The sequence below is a fragment of the Macaca nemestrina genome, chromosome X (assembly GCF_043159975.1).
Source record: "Macaca nemestrina isolate mMacNem1 chromosome X, mMacNem.hap1, whole genome shotgun sequence".
Taxonomy (NCBI): domain Eukaryota; kingdom Metazoa; phylum Chordata; class Mammalia; order Primates; family Cercopithecidae; genus Macaca; species Macaca nemestrina.
Window position 1 is genome coordinate 2,498,784 of NC_092145.1, and position 25,241 is coordinate 2,524,024.

The 25,241-nt window shown below is 55.5% G+C and overlaps 2 protein-coding genes across 6 annotated transcripts; both read left to right on the top strand.

Moving 5' to 3' along the window:
* The first annotated feature begins 1,301 nt into the window (after positions 1 to 1,301).
* Positions 1,302 to 24,220, top strand: LOC105467340 (HAUS augmin like complex subunit 7). Of its 5 annotated transcripts, XM_071089034.1 has the most exons (11): positions 1,302 to 1,455; positions 2,631 to 2,746; positions 5,041 to 5,108; positions 7,719 to 7,780; positions 13,116 to 13,207; positions 13,689 to 13,847; positions 13,977 to 14,076; positions 14,574 to 14,798; positions 15,128 to 15,304; positions 15,660 to 15,774; positions 21,659 to 21,872. In XM_071089034.1, the coding sequence occupies exons 1-11, from the start codon at positions 1,348 to 1,350 to the stop codon at positions 21,727 to 21,729; spliced, it is 1,293 nt and encodes a 430-aa protein (XP_070945135.1). In that variant the 5' UTR covers positions 1,302 to 1,347; the 3' UTR covers positions 21,730 to 21,872. The 5 variants fall into 5 exon arrangements, with proteins under 5 accessions (XP_070945135.1, XP_070945133.1, XP_011715167.1 ...); XM_071089032.1 differs by lacking the exons at positions 15,128 to 15,304; positions 21,659 to 21,872 and adding an exon at positions 24,140 to 24,220; XM_011716865.3 differs by lacking the exon at positions 15,128 to 15,304 and having other exon boundaries at positions 21,659 to 21,904.
* On the top strand, positions 24,174 to 25,131 carry LOC105467339 (three prime repair exonuclease 2). Its single transcript, XM_071089035.1, has one exon. The coding sequence runs from the start codon at positions 24,174 to 24,176 to the stop codon at positions 24,882 to 24,884; it is 711 nt and encodes a 236-aa protein (XP_070945136.1). The 3' UTR covers positions 24,885 to 25,131.
* Positions 25,132 to 25,241: the final 110 nt, after the last annotated feature.

A 25,241-nucleotide genomic window follows, 5' to 3' on the forward strand; every position in this document is an offset into this window, starting at 1 on the left:
GGGAAAAAAAAGTTAAAAAAAAAAATATCCCAAAGGCCCTGACAGCCCTCAGCTTCCAGAAGGGCCTGAGGCAGCAGCCACGTGGAAGGGAAGAGAGCGACCTTGAGGCACTTCGCTGGACCTGTGTCGGGGCCTCCCAGGCTGAGGTCCCTTCCTGTGACCTCCCGGACTTCTGCCTGCTCCCTCCTCCCAGGACAGAGCGAAGTCCCCTCCTGTCACTTGGATGACTGCAGTTGGTTCCCAGCAGGTCCCTGGGTCTCCCTGACTCTAGACTTGCCCCCTGATCCCACCCTCCAGGAGATGGCAGGGCAGGGCACGGAGGAGGGACAGACGGGAGGCAGCTGCCTGCTGCTGTCTCCTGGCTACTGGGCATAAGCCACCCTCCAACTCCTTCCTGCCTTGTCCAATCAGCAGGTCCCAGGGTAAGGGGCATTCAGTGAGCTGGGGGCTTTGCAGGTTTGGGGGAGGAGGGATTCACATATTTCATTGCAGACACATTGAGTCTGAGGGGCCTGAGGGATGCAGAAAAATTTGTTAAGTAGACAGGATAGGAAGGAGCCACAGATAACCCCAGGAGCCGTGAGGGGAGCGGGGCCCAGCATATATTGTAATAGTGCTTTGCATGCGCCGGGCACTTTCCCAGGGATTCCATAGGAATTATTACCGCCTGCCATCCTCATTAGCAACCCATTGGGGAAAGTGCTCTCATTAGCTCCATTAGGTGAGGGCAAAGAGGCACAGAGAGGTTAGGTAAGTGGTTCAAAGGCCCATAGCTGGTGAGTGACAAGAAATTTCCCTCTAACTATAGCGTGAGCATGGTGAAGAGAAGACAGAGCCCCGTGCTGGGAGAGGAACACTTCAGTCCCAGTTCCATTCTGCACCCAAGGCTCCCCTTGGTCCTCCTGGGAACCAGAGTGCCCCTTAGTGGTGGCCCAGGAGAACCCGATAAAGGCAGGAGCGCCCCCTCCTGGAAGAGCCTCGCTTCGACGCGTCATCACTCCCGGCCGGCAGCAGGGGCGACGCCAGCAAGGCCAGCGACCGAGAGCCAGCTTGGCCCGTTCGCCCCGCCCCCTTCCCGGTGTCCGCCCCGCCCCCTTCCCCGTGTCCGCTCCGCCCGCTTCCCGATGTCCGCCCCGCCCGCTTCCCTGTGGTCCTGCCCCTGGGTGGTGCTGGGGCGAGGGTGGGAGCCCGGGGCCCGCGCCGGCGGAGCCGCCGCCCAATGGGAAGTGTCGGTGGGGTAGCGGGTGGGCGCAGGCGGGTGGGCGGGAAGAACACTGGAACTTGATTGGCGGTCGTGCCGGCCAGTGAGACCAGGGCGTAGGCGGGGCGCGGCTCGGAGCGCGAAACATGGCGGGGAAGGACGCTGGCTTCGGCCGCGGCGGCGACGACTACTCAGAGGACGAGGGCGACAGCAGCGTGTTCAGGGCGGCTGTGGAGGTGTTCGGGAAGTTGAAGGTGCCGCTGGCCCAGAAAGCCACTCCAGGGCAGGGGACCGGGGAGGGCCCTGCCCGAGGCCCGGGCGGGCTTGCTGCGGAAGTCGGCTGCGCCACGCGGCCACCGTCGCCAGTTCCGGCTGCGCCCTGTTCCCCCGCAACAGGGGGTGCTTGTGGATGATTCATCTTTGCTCTTTGGGGTGCCCCAGGCCTTCGCTCTTGCTGTCTCCACGGCCTGTGCCTGGTAGTTGGGGCCAGCACCGCCTGTGGAACTGCAGTACCCGGGCTGGGCGCTCGGAGCAAGTGCAGACACAGAGGACGCAGGCCTGGCCTTAGGGATCTTGCGGAGTCTCGGGGGACAGATGGGCAGAGCCTCGTGCCACTCTGTCAAGTCAGCGAGACTAGGGCTTGGTGTCAGATGCCGGGGGTGATAGCTTCCAGAAGCCCTCTACAGCCCCACAGGACAGAGCCCTCACTGCAACAGTGAGGAAAACTGGCCCACGAGGTCAGGGAGCTGTCCCAGGTCCCCTCGGCCCACTCGCTCCTCCCCCCAGCCACTCCCCCATCCTGTCCACGACTGGCTCAGTGGCCCCTCTTCCTCTCCCCTCTCCCTCAGTCCCGAAACCTAGGACCCTCTCTTAAGTCTTAGCCTCAGGCGTTGCTCCTAGGTCCTGCTGCCACAAGAGCCCAGAGTGGGAGTACTTGAAAGAGGTGGGGTCTGCATGCCGCGGGAGATGTGGGGTTAAGAATGGGGGAACTTGAACTCTTGGCAAAATGGCAGGACACGGGTAAAGGAAAGGGTCATGGGAGCTTGCAGATGTACACTGAGGGCTGGGCGCGGTGGCCCGCGCCTGTAATCCCACCACTTTGGGAGGCTGAAGTGGGCAGATTACCTGAGGTCAGGAGTTTGACACCAGCCTGGCCAACATGGTGAAACCCCGTCTCTATTAAAAATACAAAAATTGTCCAGGCATGGTGGCACGTGCTTGTAATCCCCCAGCTACTCTGGGGGCTGAGGCAGGAGAATCACTGGAACCCAGGAGGTGGAGGCTGCAGTGAGCCGAGATCATGCCACAGCACTCCATTCAGCCTGGGTGACAGAGTGAGACTCCGTCTCAAAAAAGTAAATAAATAAATAAAATAAAATGATGTACACTGGGACCTTCAGTGAATATTGCTTTCCTTTTCCTTGCTTAGGACCTAAACTGCCCCTTCCTTGAGGGTCTGTATATCACAGAGCCAAAGACAATTCAGGAACTGCTGTGCAGCCCCTCAAAGTACCGCTTGGAGATCCTAGAGTGGATGTGTACCCGGTAATGCATCGGTTTCTTCCTCTTCCCACCTGGGGTGTGCGTGGGCGCCACCCAGCCCCACCTGGGGAAGATGGGGTTTGTGGTTACTGTGAGTAGCTGTCTTCCCAGAGGGCTCCATCTGCTAGCCTGGACCTCTGAGTGGCAGACGGCTTGTCTGGCAGCCACTGCTGGCCCTGGAGGGACCAGCCCCTGGCCTGGGAACCTGGGAGGCTGGGAGGTGAGGCAGGACTGGAGATGGCTGGGTGGAGTGTGAGGGTCTTGAGCGAGCTCCCAGGAGGAGGCTTTTGTGGGAGGGGGCGCAAATTTGCCTGACTCGGGTGGAAGCTGGAGGCACTCGGGGAACTGCGGTCACCTGCTGGCCAGAGAGGGACGGGTAGGAGGCCAAAGCCATGCCCCTCAGGTGCTTCTACAGGTTGAATGTCCCATATCCAAAATGTCTGGGGGTCGCAAGTGTTTCAGATTTCGATTTCTTCGGATTTTGGAATATTTGCATTATACTGGTTGAGCGTCCCTAATCTGAAAATCCGAAATCTCAAATGCTCCAATGAGCATCTCCTTTAGCATCATATCAGCGATCAAAAAGTTTAGGATTTTGGAGCATTTCAGATTTTCAGATTAGGGGTATTCAACCTGTAGTACTTCTGTAAGTACCAGAAACCGAATCCTTTGAAAAAGCCGCCAGGGAGCATACGATGACGTTCTCTGATTTCGGGCTGGCAAGAATTCCTTAGGTGTTTTGAGAGTCCTACAAGAGAAGCGGATGGATGGGAGTTTTCCTGTGAATTTCCCATTGCCTTTCTTTGTATGTGACTGTACCCTGTCAGTCCCATTTAGGGCCGCCTTTTCATATCCTTTCAGTAGAACCTGGAAGTTGCACCTAGTGTTCGTCCTTGGTGTGGGTTGGGGCAGAGCTCATGGAGCCCCCTGGATTGTGGAGGTCAAGGCCCTGTGGGTTTCCTTGGGGCTTCCAAGGCCTCCCGCACTTTCTGTTCCTGCTCTGCCCCCTGCTGTGATGGTGCGGTGACTTGAATGATAGCCTTTACTGAGTCTGGCTACTTGGGCTTCTGCAGTGTGGATTTTGAGTGTGTTCAAGGTTTACTGTGCCTGGCCTTGCACAGTGCTGGGTGAGTGCCCTCTTCTTTGAGCCTTGTGCTCAGAGACGTTTCTGGCAATCCCGCTGTCAGAGCCCAGCCTGCTGGCCTCCACCTTCCTTCTCCAACCTCACTTGCACAGAACCCGCGGTTATCTTAATAAGTCACGGAGGCGAGTGGTGCTGTGGAGGCAGCCAAGCCCAGCTCGATCTCTGTTGCAGTCCTGGGGCAAGTGTGGCCTCTCCAGGGAACAGCCACCAGCCCTTTCCCACCACACAAGTCAGCAGGCTCCTAGAGTGATGGTAGTGGTGAGGTGTAGCCAGACTCCGGCAGCCTGGTGGAAAGCGCCTCCTTCGTTATGAAAGGCTGCTGTGGCGGCAGGCGCCTGGGGCTCCCTGGTAAGAGCCTGTGGCCCCGGTGGCCGGAGGGATGTTTCTGGGCCTCAGTGTCATACTGGGCTTGAGGCTTGGGGCTTGGGGCTGGGGTTGCAGTGCTTGGGCTGTGCCCCCGTGAAGGAGGAGACCCAGAGGAGGGCTGAACTGTGTGTCACCTGCGGCGCGTGTCTGGGTGTTCTGGGACTTCCTACCTTCCGTGCGCTGTGCGTGTGGATCTGGTTTTGCCCACCAGATGGCTTTCAAGGTGTCATGCTTCTGAGCGGCCCCTGTGTGCCGCAGTCAAGGCCAGGCCTTCACTGTGCCCAAGGTGATGAGCCTCGATTGTGACCACAGACTCGCAGCAGGAGCCCGCACATGGCTGAAAGCAGGCCTCACAAGCCTTTTCTGCAGAGGGCCAGGTGCTCCACCCTGGAGCAGTTGATGCTGACCCAAGTGAGGCTGGGGAGGGTGCCAGGAGCCCGGGGCCAGCCCTCAAAACCTACCCGCGCCGCCATTTCAAGAAAGAGCCCGAGTGCTGGCGGCTTCCCTCTCTGCCTCTGCTGCAGCCATCTTTTTTTTTTTTTTGTCTTGAGAAGAATTTTCACTTCAGTATCCAGAATCACATTTCCGAGGTAAACTTCCTGGAATATTCTTTCCCTAATAATTCATGGAAATGAAATCCATGTGACACAGAAGTAACCATTTTAAAGTGAGCTGTTCTGTGGCATTGAGCACATACACAGGAATTCACTTTCTCCAGCGCGTGCAGAAGGCCCAGGGGGATTTTCTGGCTGTCTCCGGCCTGACCAGCTCTGCTATTTCCCTGCAGGGTCTGGCCCTCACTGCAGGGCAGGTTCAGCTCACTGAAAGGGGTCCCAACAGAGGTGAAGATCCAAGGTAGGTGGAATCTTGGTCTATTCTGAGCTTGTTCACAGCCTCCTTATTGAGTTATGGTGCATGTTCCATTGGACCGACGTTTTCTTTTAGGTGGTGCACGTGGTGTGGATGTTGCTAGAGCCTTCTTGAACCCCACCCTTTCCTAGGCATAGCAGGTGGGAGAACTCCTCTCTCAGGGACCTAGAGCACATCAGTCCCTGCAGCGCTGGTGGCCAGAGACAGAGATTCTTGCCGATGCCAGCAGTGGTTCCGTCTTCCTGTGTCAGTGGTGTGTGACACGCTCTCTACAGGTGGCATTTCTAGGGGCGCCTGTTGCTCTCCAGCGGGGCTTGTCTTTTTTTGTTGTTGTTTTTTTTTGTTTTTTTGAGACGGAGTCTCGCTCTGTCGCCCAGACTGGAGTGCAGTGGCCGGATCTCAGCTCACTGCAAGCTCCGCCTCCCGGGTTTACGCTATTCTCCTGCCTCAGCCTCCCGAGTAGCTGGGACTACAGGCGCCAGCCACCTCGCCCGGCTAGTTTTTTGTATTTTTTAGTAGAGACGGGGTTTCACCGTGTTAGCCAGGATGGTCTCGATCTCCTGACCTCGTGATCCGCCCGTCTCGGCCTCCCAAAGTGCTGGGATTACAGGCTTGAGCCACCGCGCCCGGCCGCGGGGCTTGTCTTATAACCTGTTTTCCATCATTTCTTGGTAGAAACTGTACTTAACCTGGTAATGAACGTTAGATAAAGGTGAGCAAAATTGTAGTCCCCAAGTTGGTGGCTAACTTTTCACCTTCATGGTGATCTCTCTAGAAGTTGGTGGAATGTCAAAGATCAAATTTTTCATGGGCCTATGTCTATTCTGGCCACTCCAGGGTAGATAAACTGGACCCTGGAGTCCTGATCGCTGCCCCAGCTGGCATTGCCACATGAGTTATCTGGGGCCAGTTCTCCCTGTACTGAGGTGGGCCAGAAGAATGAGGTGTTTTAGAGCAGCCAGTGGGCAGACCTGGGCCACACAGAGGCACTGCCCTTCTCCCCGGAGCTGCCATGTCTGGTACAGTCCAGATTCTCTGACCCACACCAACACATGTGCGACCTAGCCCAGCCTTAGCCCTGACACCGCCACTCCCAGCCTGTTTTCTCTCCTGTCAAGTGGGGATGAAACCCAGTCTTACTCACGGGAATACACTGAATGTCAGACTTGTCAGAGTGCAGGTGGGAGAGACCAGGACCAGTAGGGCGTGAGGATAGTTCAGGAATTCATCCGACAAATGGTTAAGGAGCACCCACCACATGCGAGGTACTATTTCTGGTCCTGGGGTACAGCAGTGAGTTCCACTGCCCTCGTGGCGCTTGCATGCTAGCAGGGAGAGACAGGTGTGAGAGGGTAGGAGAATTGTCCACGCATCCGCCAGCGAGAAGCACTGGAAACAGCCAGCTGAGGGCTGAGGGTTCCTGCAGGGCTTGGGGAAAGGGTGGTGCTGTTGACATAAGACGGCAGGAGGGGCGGAAGCCAGCGTGGCATGTGTGGAGAGGAAGAGCATGTGCACAGGGCCCCAGGTGGGCTGTGCCTGGCAGCTTGGAGGCACAACAAGGAGGCTGGTGTGGCTGGAGTGCAGGGGAGGGCAAGGAGTGAGGTTGGGAGGGGACGGGCCAAATCAGGCCAGGCCGTGTGGGTCAAGGAGGGCCGAGTTCTGCTGTTGGCTGTAACGAGACCCCTGGCCCACTGTGCTGGGAATAGGGCGCCCGGGGAAGAGGCAGGGAGAACGGCGCGGGGCTCTTGCAGCGAGTGGTCCAGGTGAAAGTTTGGAGGGGAATGCAGGAGGCAGCGCTGGCCAGATCCTGGATTTATAGGGTTGGCTGGACTCGCTGAGAGGAAGAGAGGGGTCAGGGAGGACTTGAGGATGTGGGGTTAAGGGCGGTGGTGGAACAGGCTTGCCTAGGCGTGCAGTTGGCATTTGTGTGGTGGTCCTGGGGTTACTGAGTGCTTCCCCACAGAGACTCTGCTTACTTCCTGCAACAGACCCTCCAGGGCTAGGTGGAGGGACAGGTCTGGCATCAGCCCCAGGCTTTATGGCTCCAAGTTACTCAGAAAATGCCCTGGGCATCCTGGCAGATGTGGCTGGACGATCTGCAGTGTGCACGGCACCAGATTCCCCATGCATGAAATGCAACAAGGCCTGCCACCCGCAGGGCTGCCGGCAGTGTGATAGCAGATGATGGCACGAAGGTCCTTTAGGACATGGCCCGATGGGAGCAGTGATTCCATTTGCTTTGGCCTTGTGAGGTCTTGGAGAGGGTGGCACACAGTGTACTATAGAGGTTCCCTGACCCCTGTCCACTCCTCAGGCAGCTGCTGGCTTCTGCTCAAAGCCAGAGTGAGTGACCCCATACCTGGGAGAGCATTGGGTACAACTCCTGATTTTCAGACAAGGAAGCTGATGCCCAGAGAGGGGTGGGGCCACTCAGCAAGAGGCAGCGCCGGCACCTGGGTGCCTTCCACCTGCCTCCTGGCCCACACTGGTCTCCTGTACTGAGTCTGGCCTGTAGGTACTGGGCTTCCCGGGTGTCTGCTGTTCGCTGCTGTCTGGGCAGGTGCCTGCCGTGATGGGCTCTTTGTGTTTCAACAGAAATGACGAAGCTGGGCCATGAGCTGATGCTGTGTGCGCCAGATGACCAGGAACTCCTCAAGGTAAGGGGGCCCCTATCTGCTCTGCAGATGACACGCACACTTTCTGCCCTGGGCAGGGAACCTCGTGGTGCCGGCTGACGTGGGAGAATTTTCCTCCCCTAGTGCCTTTGAAGTTCCTCGGGCCCTGGGGCTGGCTGAGTGCTCGGGCAGGCTGCTTCTCTAGGCATCCCTGGGGCCAGAACTGCTGGAATTCTCTTGGGTAGACCCTGGTTGTCCTTGGGGCACAGGGGAGAGGGCAGCTGTGCAGGTAGGGAAAGATCTCTGGCTTCTGATGACCAGTGGGATGGAGAGTGTCCTGTCCTTGGTTGATGACTTCATTCTTCATTCATCCCGGCGCCTGGCTCCCAAGCCCTTGTGGCCTGAGAGTTTCTCCCGAGGTCCCTCATCTACCCCGCGGTAGGTCAAAGAAACCCCAGCACCCACCTTATCGTTTCTAAATTTTGAAATAATTGTTTTCACTCGATGATTATGAGTAACGCTACTATGAACATTCTTGCATGTGTTTTTTGACTGAACAGGTTTTCTTTTTTTTAATGTCTGAAGAGATTTATTCACGTGACCAATGGCCTATGACATAGTCCCAGGAGGTCCTGAGAACACGTGCCCAAGGTGGTCACTTATGCAGTGGCACACTGCATAAGATGTCAATGAATACATGTGAGATGCACATTGGCTGTTTGAACACGTGTTTTCAGTCCTCTTGGGTGTATAGCTAGGAGTGGAATTGCTGGGTCACAGGATCACTCTGTGCTTAACTTTTTGAGGAGCCACCAAACTGTTTTCCAGTGTGGCGGCACCATCTTCCTTTTCCAGCAGCAGTGCGGGAGAGCTCCAGTTTCTCCTCATCCTCACGGGCACTCGCTGGCATCCGTCTTGTTGATTCTAGCCACCCTGCTCGGTGTGGGGTGGTATCTCATTATGGTTTTGATTTGCATTTCCCCATGACCGATGATATGGAGTGTCTTTTTGTGAGCTTGTTGGCCATTTCTGTATACACTTTGGAAACATTTCCATATTCATGTCCTTTGCCCACTTATTAATTGGATCACTTGTCCAGTGAAGTCTTTTTTTCTTTTTTTTTTTTAATTAATAGACTTAATATTTTAGGGTAGTTTTAGGTTCACAGCAAATTTAAGCAGAAAGCACAGAAAGTCCCCACAGGCCCCCTGCGCCACACATACACAGCCTCTCCCGCCATGGACACCCTGCACACGGTGGCTCCTTTGTCACAGTCCATGAACCAGCATGGACACATTGTCACCCAAAGTCCATATCCAGTGAGTCTTCTCTCCTGTGGTTGAGAGTCCGTGGTTCTTCACGTGCCAAGTAGTTCTCTGGACATTTTACCTATTACTTTGGCTCTGGGAGAATGTATTCTCCACACAATTTATATTTGTATAAATATTTGTGCTTTAGCAGGCACTTGACCTGCTTAGGTTTAAGCAGCAAGTTCAGCTGCCTCCCGCCTCTTGCCTGCGGTTCCTTCCAGCATCAGCTCTGTTTCTGCAGCCTTTGCATGGCTCTTCGGGTCCCCCCTGTGTGTGCGCCACCCAGTGGTCAACCTGGGAGTCTTTGCTGGGCTCATCAAGATCAGAGCCACTCATGCACAGGTGGGCCTGAGGCCAGGCATTATAGATTTGTGGGGTCACTTTCTTGAGCTGTTTCCTCTCCACTGTCTCTTCAATACTTTCTAGTTCCCTGGGGCTCCCTTTTTCTGTTCTCCGGACATAAACCACCCACTTCCGTGACGGTGGTGGCATGGCCAGCCCCCTGCCAGTCTGCAGGAGAACTCAGAATCCTGGTGTTCCTCCCTGACCCACGTGCTGCCATTCGCTTCTCAGAGCGTGCCAGCACCTGCCCCGTGCTTTCTGCCTAGCCACGGGAGCGCTGTGCTTGCTTTATATTTCCACATTGGCATTGTGGCAAAATGCACTTTACATAAAATCTACCATGTCAGCCATGAAAAACAATTTCCTAACAGGCCCTGTGGGAGCTCGCTTCTTTTTTTTTTTTTTTTTTTTAAATTTAAAAAATTATGGTAAAATACACATCACCTCAATTGTACCACGTTCACTATTTTTAAGTGTGCAGTCCAGGAGCATAAGCACATTTACGGTGCTGTGCAGCCATCACCATCATCCAGCCGCAGAACTTGTTCATCTTCCCAAACTGAAACTTCGTCCTCAATTTTTAAGCTGTGTTATAGCATACAATTTAGTGGTCTTTAGTACATTCACAATGTTGTATGACCACCACCTGTATCCAGTTCTACATTTTCATCACCCCGAAAAGACCCTGAACCACTGAGTAGCCACTCCCCATTCCCCACAGGCCGTGGCAGCCACTGAGTTACCATCTGTCTGTATGTCATTGGAGTGGAGTGCTGGAATATGTGGCCTTTGGTGCCTGGCTTCCTCACTGAGCACAAGGTTTTCAAGGTTTGTCCATGTTGCAGCAGCACGTAGCAGGATTGCATTCCTTGTTATGGATAAACAAAGGAATTGGAGAATTCTGTTGCCATTATTGAGACCTGGGAGTTGAAGGAGGGAGAAAGGAGATACAGATTTAAGATCATTAGGTAGGGTCAACCCTTGTAGTCCTGAGTTTTAATTGGGAATATCTGCATGAGCCCCCGGGCTTCAAGCGATCCTCCCACTTCAGCCCTCTTGAGTAGCTGGGGTCACAGGCATACACCACCACACTCTGCTAATTTTTAAAATTTTTGTAGAGAGAGGGTCTTGCCATGTTGCCCAAGCTGGTCTGGAACTCCTGGGCTCAGGCGATCCTCCCACTTTAGCCTCCCAAAGTGCTGGGATGACAGGCGTGAGCCACTGTGCCCATCCTCTTAATATATTCTTACCTTAAGGAACATGTATGTATTTCCTTATCTTATGCCCTGAAAATGCCTAGAACGATGACATCCCGGCTGTAACACAGGCGGAAACACAGAGAGCAGCAGTCACCCAAGACTTGGGTCATGTCCAAGGAACTCAGGAGCCAACTAGCAATAGTCAGAGAGGGGCCAGTGGGAGCCTCCTAAGCATAGGGGTTGCAGTAGACAGGCACACTCCATATACGCCCAAATCCAGGTGTTCATAATGATGTTTTATGAAGTCATCAATTTGACACTAAAAACATAAGTGACAAAAGAAAAAGCAGATCAATTGGACTTAATTAAAATGAAACACTTTGGTCCACCAAAGGACACCATGAAGAAAGTGAAGAGACAGAAAAACCTACAGAATGGGGGAAAATAGTTGTAAATCACATGACTGATGAGGGACTTGTATCCCAAATCTTTTAGCAACCCTTACAACTCAATAAGAAAGACAGAAAACCCAGTTCAAAACTGGACAAAGTGTCTGAATAGACATTTCTCCAAAGAAGATGAACAAATGGCCAAGAAGCAGATGCAAACATGGCCAGCATCACTGGCCATTAGAGCAGCACAAAGCAAAACCATCATGAGATGCCACTATACACACACTAGGATGGCTAGAATCAAAAAAGGAAAGGAGGCCGGGCCTGGTGGCTCATGCCTGTAATCCCAGCACTTTGGGAGACCAAGGCAGGAGGATCACTTGAGCTCAGGAGTTTAAGACCAGCCCGGACAACATCGTAAGACCCCGTCTCTACAGAAAGTAAAAAATTAGCTAGATGTGATGGCACACCCCTGTAGTCCCAGCTACTTGGGAAGCTGAGGCGGGAGGATCACGGAGAGCCTAGGAGTTCAAGGCTTCAGTGAGCTATGATGGTGCCATTGCACTCCAGCCTGAGCAACAGAGCAAGACCCTGTTGCTTAAGAAATAAAAGGAAAATCCCAGTGCTGACCAGGATGAGGAGAGATTGGAACCCTCCTGCATTGCTATAGGAATATAAAGTGGCGCAGCTGCTGTGGAAAAGTCTGTCAGTTCCTGAAAGATGGCAACACGGTTACCCCGTGGCCCAGCAGTTCCAGTCCCAGCTGTCCACCCAGGAGAAGTGAAAATACACATGCACACAAAATCCTATACCTGAGCGTCCATAGAAGTGTTATTCTTAATGGCCCAAAAGTGGAAAGAGCCCAGATGTCCATCAACTAGTGAATGTATAAACTAACTAGCAATAAAAAGGAAATCAACTGTTGATCTGCACTAGGACACACGTGATCCTCGCCAGCCTCATGCTTGGTTGTGTATGATTCCATTGCTGTGTAGCATCTAGATAGGCCAGGTCAGTGCTGTGGGGACGTGGCAGCCCGCTGCCCCCAGATCACCTTGGAGCACATGATTGTGGCCAGCACCACTATGCAGGCAGTGAGCCCTCCCAGTGCTATCACCCCTGTCCTGGGTGCCCTGAGCTTCTCGCACCTGTGCTCCTGAATCTGCCTCAGTTGGATGTCATGGTGATGCCCAGTCTCTATGCTATTGACAGTGTTGCCAATTTTACCTTATCATTGCCCCCGCCTGCCATACACTGTTCTGAGGAATGCACCAGAACGGACTGGCTCAGCCAGCCGCTCTGGCAGCTTCACCAAGCCCCCCAAGGAGCATTTGCATGACAAGTTGGCACTGAAGGCACAGGCCACAGTAAAAGGGCCGAGGCACTCCCGGTGGCATTTCATACCCCATGGAGTTGACCCTTTTGACGTGGTTAGGAAGTTCAGAGCTCAAGAAGTGGGTCTGGATGGGGGCTTTCTGGAGCAGGCATAGCCTCTCAGGTCCTGGAAGTCCTCAGCGAACCTCTTCCCTTTTCTGGAAGGAGGAGAAAGCTGTGCTTCTGGAAGCCTTGAGCTCCTGGCCGGGTGGCTCCCATGGGCATCTCACTCACCTTTCCGGCGAGTGGGGCACTAAGTCAGCCCCTCAGGAGCTGCTGCTCCTGGAACCTGGGCCTTCCGGGCTGGAACGCCAGTCCCCTGGCTGGAAAGCAGGCCACCGCTCAGCCCCATCCTGTCAGCTTCATCTGTTCCCAGCGGGGACGGCAATCTTTGGAGGAGAACAGGCCTTGTCCTGGAGGTGTCCCTGTGGGCTGTGTTCTGTCACAGCAGACCCTGCTGTGTGCTGCCCGCCCACCCAGCAAGCCATGCTGTCAGCTGCACGACAGACACACGCTCTCATAGGTTTCCGCAGTGCTTAGCCCATTCCGGCATGTGGTCCCAGCATCATTACAGCCCAAGGCAGGGAGCACTCGCTAGTCCAAGACATTGCCGGGCAGGCACAGAGTCGTTGATGGGCCAGACCCCTCCTTTCCACTGGCTCCTGGCAGGGGTGGCATGTGGGGGCAGGGGCACTGGGGACAGCTGGTATTGGCCTGGCTTAGGGGGAGCCACTGAATGCCTGTGGCCTTCCTTGCCTAGGGCTGTGCCTGCGCCCAGAAGCAGCTGCACTTCATGGACCAGTTGCTTGATGCCATCCGGAACCTGACCGTTGGGTGCTCCGGTTGCTCGAGGTAAAGGTGTGGATGGCCCAGGTGGGCAGTATTCACGGGCTTCTCTTGGTCCTAGTTCTAGAGCTTTTAGGGGCTGGGGTGTCACTCCCCCTCTGATCCTGGCTGAGGTGGGACACCCCCCTTGGGAATCTGGCTGGCCAGTCGGGCCAGGCAGCGTACGGGCAAGGGGCGTCCATGTCCCAAGGGTGCTGGCTGCTGCCCAAGGCCCTGGGGGTGAGTGAAGGTGGGATGTGGGACTCAGAGCAGACGGGCCAGGCACAGAGAAGGGTGAGCACCTAGGGTGCCCCATGGGTGGGTGGGTAGGCGGACATAAATGGAGGAACCAGGGCAGACAGGTGGGGCAGGATGCCGTGCAGTGGGGCTGGTCCTGGCCTCTGTGCCTAGCCCCGATGTGCCTCTGGGGCCTTCCCTGTGGGGCTGAGGGCCTGCTGGGCCAGTGCTCTGGCCTGTGACGGTGTGGCCCTGGGGGCTGCCTTTGCAGCCTGATGGAGCACTTTGAGGACACCAGGGAGAAGAATGAGGCCTTGCTGGGGGAGCTCTTCTCCAGCCCCCACCTGCAGATGCTCCTGAATCCAGAGTGCGACCCATGGCCCCTGGACATGCAGTCCCTCCTCAACAAGCAGAGTGATGACTGGCAGTGGTATGTGCTCCTGGAGGCCTTGGCAGCAGCACCCTGGCCCTGCTATCCCAGCCCCAGGCTGCTTGGTTCTGTTACTGCAGACAACCCTGGCAGCGGTGAGTTGCAGGGGTCCCCTTTCTCTTCCTGCAGGGCCAGTGCCTCTGCCAAGTCCGAGGAGGAGGAGAAGCTGGCGGAGCTGGCCAGGCAGCTGCAGGAGAGCGCCGCCAAGTTGCATGCGCTTAGAACGGAGGTAAGGGTGCTAGCTCCTGGGAGGGGGAGCTTGGAGGCAAGGCCCTGCTTTGTGACATCCTTCAGCATGTGAGGCTTAAGTGAGGTTGCTTGTGCACTGGGCCTGACATGTTCTAGAATACTGTGGTGCTCAGTCCATGGGGAGGTGAGAGGTGGGTGCCGTGGCTGGGGGAAGGGATCAGCCTCAGGTATTGGGCGGTGCCCATGCCTGAGCACATTGCCATGTGCCTTGCCGCACTTGGTCCTCCTGGCAGCCCTTGACCTGGCCTCTGTTTGATTGTGGAGGAGACTGGGGCCCACGGGAGAGTGAGTGACGGGGCTGAGGCTGGGAGCCAGAAGGTCTTGCCCTGGCTTGAGTTGCTCGGTACAGCTTCCCTGTCTCCCTGTTTCTGGAAGCTTTCTTCCTCGCCCTGATTGTGCAGTGTCTGAGGTGAGGGCTGGTGGCAGCCTGGCTGGCAGGCAGGGCAGCCTCGAGGGACTCTGCCTCTGGCTTTGCAGTACTTTGCACAACACAAGCAAGGGGCCGCTGCGGGCGCAGCCGACCTGAGCACCCTAGACCAGAAGCTGCGTCTGGTCACCTCCGACTTCCACCAGCTAATCTTGGCTTTCCTCCAAGTCTATGACGATGAGCTGGGCGAGTGCTGCCAGCGCCCAGGCCCTGACCTTCACCCGTGCGGCCCCATCATCCAGGCCACGCACCAGAATCTGACTTCCTACAGCCAAGTAAGGGTCCCCTTCCCCTCCCCTCTAACTGCCCCCCTCCCCTGTTCACTCAGAGCTTATATCCTGCTTGGGCTCAGGGGCCTCAGTAGTCCCTGACAAGGGACCACAGGGCGGGACCAGGGGCTGGGAGGGGCTGAGCTGGGCTGGGCTCCCTGCGGGCCAGTGGCGTGGCAGGGCTCTGGGCCCCTCAGTGGGCTGGGGCAGGTGCTACTTCTGGTCTGTGGACCTGCCCATCTCAGCGCCTGCCTGTCTGCCCATGAGACTGCTCAGACAGGACGGGAGGAAGCAGGCTCATCAATGTTTGCTTGTTTTGTTGTTCCACATGTGAGATCCCCAGAGGCCAACCTAAAAGGCCGGCTTTAGTTACGATGACTACAGTTGTTATATGCGCAACTCTGCCCTTGGCTCAAGGATTCCGTGATGTTTATTTTGTTTTTTTAACCGAGAGGCTCCAAGCCTTCCAACCTCTAACTGGCTGGTCCTGTGAGACTCCTCGATCAGGGATGGTGAGGCCAAAGGCCTCTCCTGTCCATTTTTCTTGGGACATTTATTTTCCCACCTTGCCAGTTGCTGGGGCTGGGAGGACATGCAGTGCTGGCTGGCATGTCCCTAGGCATCGAGGGTTGCTAGAGTGACATGATAGTGTGGCATCCCCGCTGGGTCAGGAAGAGGGGACTCAGGTCTGAGAACTCTGATTGGTGACTTTCCCGCTGGGAGTTCTGGCCCTTACCCTTGACTGTCTTTTGGGTGAGTGCCACCTGATCGTTGTGAACGGGGGTGGGAAGCAGGAGATGCCATCGCTAGGTGAGACTAGTGGCATTTAGTGCCCGGTTGCTGGCTTGCTCCCTCCCTCCCCGCCAGCTGCTGCAAGTGGTCGTGGCAGTTGCTGACACCTCTGCGAAAACCGTGGAGACGGTGAAGAAGCAGCAAGGCGAGCAGATCTGCTGGGGCGGCAGCAGCTCCGTCATGAGTCTAGGTATGTGGCCACCCTCCTGGTCCTCTGCCTGGGGCTGCCCCATGCGTGGGCTCCCTTTTCTGTGCTCCACTAACCCTGGAGGAGCATTTGGGGACCGGCCCCTTCTTTTGTTTTTCATTTTCTAATGCATGTTTTCCTTCACTTGAAAAAATGCTTTCAGTGGATTATCAAGTGAAAACACTCATCTTAGAAAATTGAGGTAACCCAGTAATAGAAAATGTGAAGCAAATGATAGCAAATGCCTGAATGGAATAGTATTTGGCAATTAAAAATGTTACTTGGGCCAGGCGTGGTGGCTCATGCCTGTAATCCCAGCACTTTGGGAAGCGGAGGAGGATGGACCACTTTGAGCCTAGGAGTTTGAGATCAGCCTGGGCAACATGGCAAAACTGCGTTTCTACTAAATTACAGAAACTAGCTGGGCATGGTGGCATGCACCTGCAGTCTCAGCTATGTGGGAGGCTGAGGTGGGAGGGTCACTTGAGCCCACGGGAGGGAAGTTGCAGTGAGCCGAGATCACGCCACTGTGCTCCAGCCTGGGTGACAAACCCTGTCTTTAAAAAAAAAAAAAAAAAAAAGTTAAGGAAAATGGGAAAATGCTTATATTGAGGGCCATCTTCCCAGAGTTGATTTTTGCATATGGAGTGAGGTGTGGGGGTCTAGTTTCCTTGTATCCTATATGGATACACATTTGTTGCAGCACCATTGACTGGAAATCACTCTTTCTCTCATTGATCTACAATACCATCACTCTTGTGAATTATTAAGTATCCATACGTTATGTGTGGGTTTCTGGGTTCTCCTCTGTTCTGTTCATTCCTTTTTTTTTTTTTTTTTTTTTTTTGCTATCCCTGCACTAATACCACATTTCAGGGGGCTAGAAAATAAAATAAACAGCAAAATAAACTCAAAGAAAGAAGGTAAAGCCAGTTTTCTACCTCTTCTAATTTATTTTTTAAATAACAGATCTACTGAATTCAAATTCATATAACATAAAATCTGCCCTTTTAAAAGTGTACAATTTCATGGTCTTTAGGATATTCACAGAGTTGTATAACCATCCTCTCATCACCATCTGAGTCCAGAACATTTTTATCACCCCCAGAAGAAACCCCACATGATTAGCAGCCAATCCCCATCCCTCCCTAGCCTCAACTCCTGGCAACCACTGTCATAGAAATGCTGTCTGTCTCTATGGGTTTGCCTGTGCTGGACATTTCCTATAAATGGAATAACAATGAGTGGCCTTTTGTGTCTGGTGTCTTTCACTGAGCATAAAGTTTTGTAAAGGTTATCCACGTAGTTCATTCCTTTTTATGGTTGAATAATATTTGATTGTCTGGATATACTACATTTTGTTGTAGTTTGTAGACGTGGGTTTCTACTTTTTGGCTATGTACATTGTAAGTCTTTGAACATATTTTTCTTTTTCTTTTTCTTTCTTTTTTTTTTGGAGATGGAGTCTCACTCAGTCACCCAGGCTGGAGTGCAGTGGTGCAATCTCAGCTCACTGCAACCTCCACCTCCTGGGTTGAAGTGATTCCGCCTCAGCCTCCCGAGTAGCTGGGATTACAGGCACCCACCACCACGCCTGACTAATTTTTGTATTTTTAAGTAGAGATGGGGTTTTGCCATGTTGGCCAGGCTGGTCTCAAACTGCTGACCTCAGGTGATCCATCTGTGTTGGCCTCCCAAAGTACTGGGATTATAGGCATGAGCCACCGCGCCCAGCCTCTTTAACTCTGTTTTTTAAAGTTATTTTTTAAGTGGTTGCCTTTAGAATTACAGTTAGCATCCTAACTGAAAACAGTCTAGTACCAAATTAATTTCAGTAGTATACAAAAACTTTTTCCTATTAAAGCAAAATATGTTAGTGTTAGGTATTTTTGGGTATACCATTTTAATTCCCTTGTTGTTTCTTTAACACTTTTTTAAAAAGTTATTTTTAAGCGGTTACCCTTAGAATTGCATTTAGCATCCTAACTGAAAACAGTATATTACCAAACTAATTTCAATTGTATACAAAAACTTTGCTCATTAGAATGAAGCTGTATTAAATGTGTACATTTGTGCACATTTTCATATTTATCAATGTTGTTACCTTTATTGGAGTTCTTTATTTCCTCATGTGAATTTGTGTTACTGTCTAGTGTCCTTTCATGTCAGCCTGGAGGCCTACCTTTAGTATTTCCTGTAGGGAAGGCTCACTAGTGATGAACTCCCTCATTTTTTATCTGGGAATGTCTTCATTTCTCCTTCATCTTTGAAGGATAGTTTTGCTGAATATAGAATTCTTTTGTGCTTTGAATGTGTCATTTCAGTGTCCTCTGGCTGCCAAAGCTTCTGATGTAAAGCCAGCTGGTATATGATGAGTCTCTTCACTTTCTTTTCAAAATTCTGTTGGTCCCTGGCTTTGGACACTTTGATTATAATGTGTCTTCGTGTGAATCACTGTGAATTTATTACATTGGGAGCTTTTTGAGCTTTGTAGATGTGTCATTCATGTTTTTCAACAACACTCAGCCAGGCAGTTGACAGCTGTTTCTCCTTCACGTCTTGCTTGCTCAGAACCTCAAGGTCAGCCAGAGGTGAGAGCTCAGGGCTTTCTCAGGTCTCTCTCTCTGGGATTTTCACAGCCCGGCACACACACATGGTCTTTCAGATTCCCAGGACTGTGCCAGAGCTTTGCAGAGCCTTTGTGGACCTCTGATTCTTCAGGCCCTCCTTCTGAGCTTCTTGTTTAGTCTCTTGTTTGCCCTGGCTATTATGCACTGCCTCAGGCAGCAGCAGCTAAAGCATTTGCTGTAAATGTTTTCCACTGTTGCACCCCCAAGTAGTGGTTTAAAGTCCATAGCCTCTGAGCCCTCGTTTTGGAGACTGTCTTTGAATGAACCCTCCAGCCAGCTGTCTCCTTGGAGAGCCAGGCTTCTCACTGCTCTTGGCCTTGGCACATATCTGCCCCGTGTATACCAGGCCCTGAGGAGTCTCTTCTTGCCGATTGAACTGCAACAGAACCCTCCACTTTAAAATTTATTATAGCGTTTATCCTAATCACCACTGTCACTATGACTCTCTCCCCAGTTTTTATAATTGCTGTTAGTAAACTGCTTATAATCTATGCCATCATTCTTATAATGATAATTGGTATTCTTAACAGTGTGCCATCTCACCTGTGACTGTGGCACCATAGGACTGGTGGCAGGTCTTGCCTTTCAGAAAAGCCCTTTATCGCTTCTTGGCTAAGATCAAGTGTAGTGTCTGTTCTTACCAGAAGGGCACCCTTTGCGTCCAGGCTGTGTGAACTGGGCAGTGCGTTGTGTACAGGGAAGTGTCTGTTCACCCTCGAGCCCCATCCACTTCGGGGGTCTGGAGAGACGCCAGGGGAGCAGGCCCAGGGCGGGCATTGGCCTCTCTTGGGGCTCTCAACTCAGCTCTCATCAGTTCAGCATCCTGATTTGGTTTGAGATGAATTCTCAGTGTCTGGACACACCAGAGAAAGGGTCAGCATCAAATCCACGCCAAAGGCCACTCGGGACGGTTCTTTACTTGTCCCGTTTCCCATCTGACCCCTTGAGGGCCCTGGTCTCAGTGGCCCTCCTCCCATTGTGGAAGGCCTGTGTTTCTGTGCTGTTTCCCGTCCCAGCAATCTGCATGCCCGCAGCCAGGCTCTGTTGGAGGTGTGGCACCACCTATGAAGTGAGGAGCAGCCGGTGTGACTTCTGGGCTCTTGCCGGGGGGCGTGGCCTGTTGTGAGTTGGGAGGGCCTTGGCACTGTGGGTCAGCATCACCCACCAGGAGTCGCCCCCCAGGCTTCCTGAAACCTCACTGCCATGAAAACATCAATGTATTTGGAAACCGAAGCAATACTGTCAGTGCAAGAATGGGGCAAGAGGGTTGAGGATACCAACAATGGAGAGATGCCACCGACCCTGGAAGTGGTGACGGGCTCAGCGGGCGAGGAAGGCGGCAGCCGAGAGGACAGCCCAAGGGGCAGCGGGGTGCCGGGGATGGGGCAGTGGCGAGCAGATGGAAGCAGAGGGCACAGGTGAAGCAGGTCTGGAGAGGGCCACCTGCATGGGGTAGTGGCCCCCGGCGAGACCCTAGCCTGTTCTTCTGTGAAGAAAATGATGGAAATGAAAAAGCAAACCAGCTCCCAAGCCGCTGGCCTGGCCCCCACAGAGCCTGAGCGGCTCCTAGCTTGGCTCTTGATGTGGCTGATGTGGCTGATGTGGCTGGCGGCAGCCCGGGTGAAGCCTACCTTTTCGCAGCCTCTGAGGGTCCATGGGGCAAGAGCTGACCCCTGCCTCACCTCTGTGGAACTCCTCCAAACTGTCCTCCGGAGAGATACCCCACAGGCCATGGCTCCACCACAGCGGACCAGGGGGAGCGGCAGCTACCCAGATCCTCTCCCCAGCCGCGGCGGCTCGAAAAGCAGCCCCATGCAGGAGAGAAGAAAGCCCTGGATGAGCAGGAAATCTGACCCAAAGGACTTTCCGACACTGTTGAATACACTTAGTGCGACTTCCAGACGTGCCTGGACAGCTGTGAAAACCCAGCCACAAGGAGACTAGAAACGAAATGAGGCTGGGATCTCTAAGAAGAGAGAAAAGAGACAGAAAAACCAGCACAAAGATCAGCGTCGTGCAGGCCCCAGCCAGGCACAGGGTCTCCAGGAAAGGGGGCAGGGGAGATGGAGGGCAGGGCTCCGGAGGAGGCGGGCACACAGAACAAGCCAGGTGAGTGCAGGTGCTGAGCACAGGGCGGGTGGGACCCACCTCCTGTCATCTGGAGTACAGGGGCCAAGGGCTGGGGCCAAAGCTTCGGGAGAGACAACCTGTGGCCTCAGGAGCAGCCAGGATGCCTTACAAGCACTGAGGGCCCTGCACACCCGGCCTTGGGCTCTGGACCCTGCCAAGCTCTGCACCAAGAGTGAGGGCAGAGCAGGAAGGCTGGGATGGAGGTCTAGACGATTTGATAAGGGCAGATGCCACACGAGGGACACAGTCTGGAGCCTAGGAAAACAGTCTAGAGCAGTGCGCATTGCGGCAGGAAGCCCCTTAGCTGGGACGCCACTGGAAGCTGATGGCTAGCGGAGAGGGTCCTGAGGCAATTCCGGGCGGGCTGAGCACATTCCCCAGCTCAGTGTCACCCCGAGGCACACCCCATGATTCTTGAGCTTCAGAGTCACCCTCGGGATGGGCAGAGGATGACAAATTCAGGGTTCACAGCACCTAATGTCAATGCTAATGACCTCAACATGTAAAAGGCAAAGTATAGCTGACAGTGGGGCCACGGATGGGGAGCGGACAGGCAGGGCAGGTGAGGGGCTGTGTTGTCGTCCTCTGTCTGCTGGGGGAGGGGGATGATGGCCATGGTCTAGGGTTGGCGACTGAGAGGCAGATGTGGTTATGGCAGATAAGGTGCGGTGCAGTCACCACGCCCGCCACCCGGCTGGGCAGCCAAGGCCTTAGGGCTGTCTGTGATTGGGTTTGTTGTGTGTGCAGTTATCCATCTGGTTAATACTGAACGTGCCACTGAAGTCAGGACAGTCCCTGCCTCCTCACTGTGTGCCATATGCTGCCCCTGGGACTCTGGGGGCAGGGGGCAGGTAGGCGGGGGCACAGCTGGGTCAGCAGACCCTGGCCTGGGTCTCGGAACTGTGCTGCGGTTGGTGTGACCCAGCCCAGGGCTCCCAAGCTGCTGGCCTGGCCCCCACAGAGCTTGAGCAGCTCCCAGTTCGGCAGTGCCTGTCCCTTCCCTGCCGTGCTGGTGGTAGCTGGGGCTCAAGGAGGATCAGCTGAGGACATGTGCCTCGGGCGGCGGGCAGGAGGCACCTCGCCTCTTGCGCCAGGCTCGCTTTCCTGTTGGTTTCTTTCCTCTGCAGCTACCAAGATGAATGAACTAATGGAGAAATACAAAGTCTTCAGTGATGGCCCACGCGAAAGCACAGGATAGTGGGGGCAGGAAGCCCTCTCCCAAGATCGAGTTGGCCGAGGATGGATGATTGTGGCAGCAGAAGCCGTTGCAGCCCCACGTTGTGCTGTAGGCAGGGACCTTTGGCCCCTTTGGGGACAGAGAGACAAGATGGGTGGTTTGATTTGGACACAAAGAAAGCCTCGGTTTCTAAGCAGCCTCCTCCAGCCTGCTTTCTGCTTCCGCAGCTCCACGTCTCTCTCCTTCCCCCCCATCCTGAGCTGCTCAGGTGGCCCAGGTCTGGGCAGGCTGGCCGAGGCCTTCCTGTCGTCTTGGCGGGCCCGGGCTGTGTCCTCTTCCTGTGGCTTCACTCCTTCCTGCTGTTGCCAGCCACTTGCAAGCAGAGACCCGACTGCCGCCTCCCCTGGCTGGCCTCAGGGTCCTGTGTGAGACGTACCCCTCAGCCGCCGTCCTTGAGTGCTCCTGGATCCCACGCGGGGTACCTGTTTCCTGCTCCTCCCTGGCTGGGCACTCAGCTCTGGGCTGGGGAATTCAGCCTGACTGGTTGTCCAGGAAGCTGTCTGGGTTTCCCAGGGTGACCCAGTATCTCCCTGAGCAGTGTGCCTGTCACAGCTGCCTCCCTCCCTGCGAGCACTAGAACAGGCACAACTAGTGGGGCCTCTGCCTCTTTGGGGCCATTGTTGCACCTGCTGCTGCCCGCCCCACCCTGCTCCCTCCTGGTACCATCTCCTTTGCTTCCCCAAGGACCCCGTGGGCACACAAGACAAGGAGGCCAGAAGGAGCCAGGTGCCAGACCCCTCCATCCCAGTCGCCTGAGGCATCCCCCAGCCACCGCTGTGAGAGGTGGGAGGCCAGGCAGGCCTGTGGTCACCACGGTCCAGGTGCACCACCTGATTTACAGGCCAAGGGACTCCTCTTGGTCACCTCTCTGTGCCCCCAGCAGGGGGCTGGCCCTGCAGTGCACCCACCGCCGAGGGTTTGCTCCAGAATGAGGTCTTCAGGGCACCACTCCTCCCAGGACCGGGAAGGACCTGGTGCCTTTTGCCTGGAGTGGGGTGGGCAGGGTGGGTCCCCGAGACTGGGGTCTGCAGGACTGGGCTTCACTCCTCCTGTAGTCCCGGTGCTCCCGGCCCATCCCCTAACATTGCTTGTCTCTGGTGGGGGAAGCATTAACTCAGCTGCACAGCTCCCAGGCCAGGCTCATCTCCCTTCCCCAGCAGCGCTGTTAGGTGCACGGTAGACATGATGAAGCGACGTCCTTAAAGCAGCATCTCCCCTTCGCAGTGGGAAATGAGCCGGCAAGCTGTGTGAGCTGGGGTGGGCGGTGCGTGGGCAGCCCCGAGGCTGCCCCATCCCTAGGTTTTGGGGGAGCACCCCATTCCCCTTTGGAGGCTGAGCACGGCATGTGTGGGCACCTTGTTCACACTCCAGAGCTTGCTTCATCCCCATGAGCAGCACCTGATCTCCAGTGACGGGAGACTGAGGCCTGGCAGAGAGGACCTGCTGCCTTTGTGTGACCGGCCCCAGCATGGGGGAGGCATTGGCCCCAGGCCTGTGAGGCCTGGCAGCCACAGCCTGGCTGGGTGGAGGTTACTGCCTTCTGCACCGCTCTGGCTTCCTCCCTGTGCCTGTGAAGAGCTCCTGGAGTCTGCGTGCGTCCCGGGGCCTGCTTCCTAATCTGTAAACACAGGGCGTGTGTCCCAGTGGCTGTGAGCTAGCGAGGGGGCGGAGAGCGAGCCGGCTGCGCAGGTCCTGCGGCCCCAGGCCTCATTGTTGGCCAACAGGCAGCTGGGGGCGGGCCGCGGCCGTTGATTAAAGGCCGCCTGGAGCAGCCTATGTGGCGACAGGTGCCCAGAAGCCCAGGAAGCCGGTCAGTGCCCGCCCCAGGTAAGCTGGTGCAGTGGGGTTGGCAAGGACAGTCGCCCCAGGAACCTGGGGGCAAGCAGGCAGAGGCCAGCTCGGGGCCAGCACCTGTGTGCCAGGGACAAGGCCGGGGAGGTCGAGCCCAGGGGGAGCTGAGCGCACTGCATGGGCTCTTTTGGGTGGCTGCTTGCCTGCTTTCCCGCAGCTGGTTCCAGGGCTTGAGACCCAGCATGCTATGCCCCAGGTTCCCAGCCAAGGCATTCCGGTGAAGGGGCTGGACCCCGCCGAGGCGTGGTCCCTGAGCTGCCTCTGCCTCTCCCAATCCCTGCTGGGGACTGTGGCTGGAGGCAGGCAGTAGAGTGCTTGGAGGCCTGCCTTTTCTGGTCGGTAGGTGGCAGGAGTGGGGCTGATGCTCCCAGAGCCAAAGGTCACAGGCGCTGTGGTTGGGGGTGGCAGGAAGTGAGCCCCAGAAGGGTCAGAGCTTTGGCTAGGGGGAGGGTGGTACACAGCAGGGCCTGGGCGAACCCCTCTCTCCAGTCCTCAGAGTTTGTGCCTCTCGCTCTGGCAGTTTGAGGCCTGGCTATCCCCGTGGGAACATCACCATGTCAGAGACACCCCGGGCTGAGACCTTTGTCTTCCTGGACCTGGAAGCTACTGGGCTCCCCAGCGTGGATCCTGAGATTGCTGAACTGTCCCTCTTTGCTGTCCACCGCTCCTCCCTGGAGAACCTGGAGCGCGACGAATCTGGTGCCCCAGTACTGCCCCGGGTCCTGGACAAGCTCACGCTGTGCATGTGCCCAGAGCGCCCCTTCACCGCCAAGGCCAGCGAGATCACTGGCCTGAGCAGCGAGGGCCTGGCGCGGTGCCGGAAGGCTGGCTTTGATGGTGCCGTGGTGCGGATGCTACAGGCGTTCCTGAGCCGCCAGGCAGGGCCCATCTGCCTTGTGGCCCACAATGGCTTTGATTATGATTTCCCCCTGCTGTGTGCCGAGCTGCGGCGCCTGGGTGCCCGCCTACCTCGGGACACTGTCTGCCTGGACACACTGCCGGCCCTGTGGGGCCTCGACCGCGCCCACAGCCACGGCACCCGGGCCCGAGGCCGCCAGGGTTACAGCCTTGGCAGCCTCTTCCACCGCTACTTCCAGGCAGAGCCAAGCGCGGCCCACTCAGCGGAGGGCGATGTGCACACTCTGCTCCTGATCTTCCTGCACCGCGCCGCAGAGCTGCTCGCCTGGGCAGATGAGCAGGCCCGCGGGTGGGCCCACATCGAGCCCATGTACTTGCTGCCTGATGACCCCAGCCTGGAGTCCTGAGCACCAGGGCCACCTCCTGTGCCACAGGCAGCGCCAGTCTCCACCGTTCAGCCGGCCTCTACCAACCCCGGCTCCTCATATCTGGGCAGCCTCAGGTCCATGCACCTGCCAGGCCTTCCCTGGCTGCCTGACCAGCCACAGAGCCCTGGATTCCTCTCCAGTCCCTGCTTCCAGGGCCGTGCTCTCCCAGCCAGCCTGTATGCCCAGCAGAGTTTGCTGTTTCCCAATAAACATTGCCAACTACTCACCCTCTGACTCACTGGCCAGATACTAGGGGCTGGACTCCCTTGACCCACTGCTGAGCAGGGCCAGGCGGTGAGCCATGCTAGGGGCCAGCACAAGACCTCCAGGGCTGCC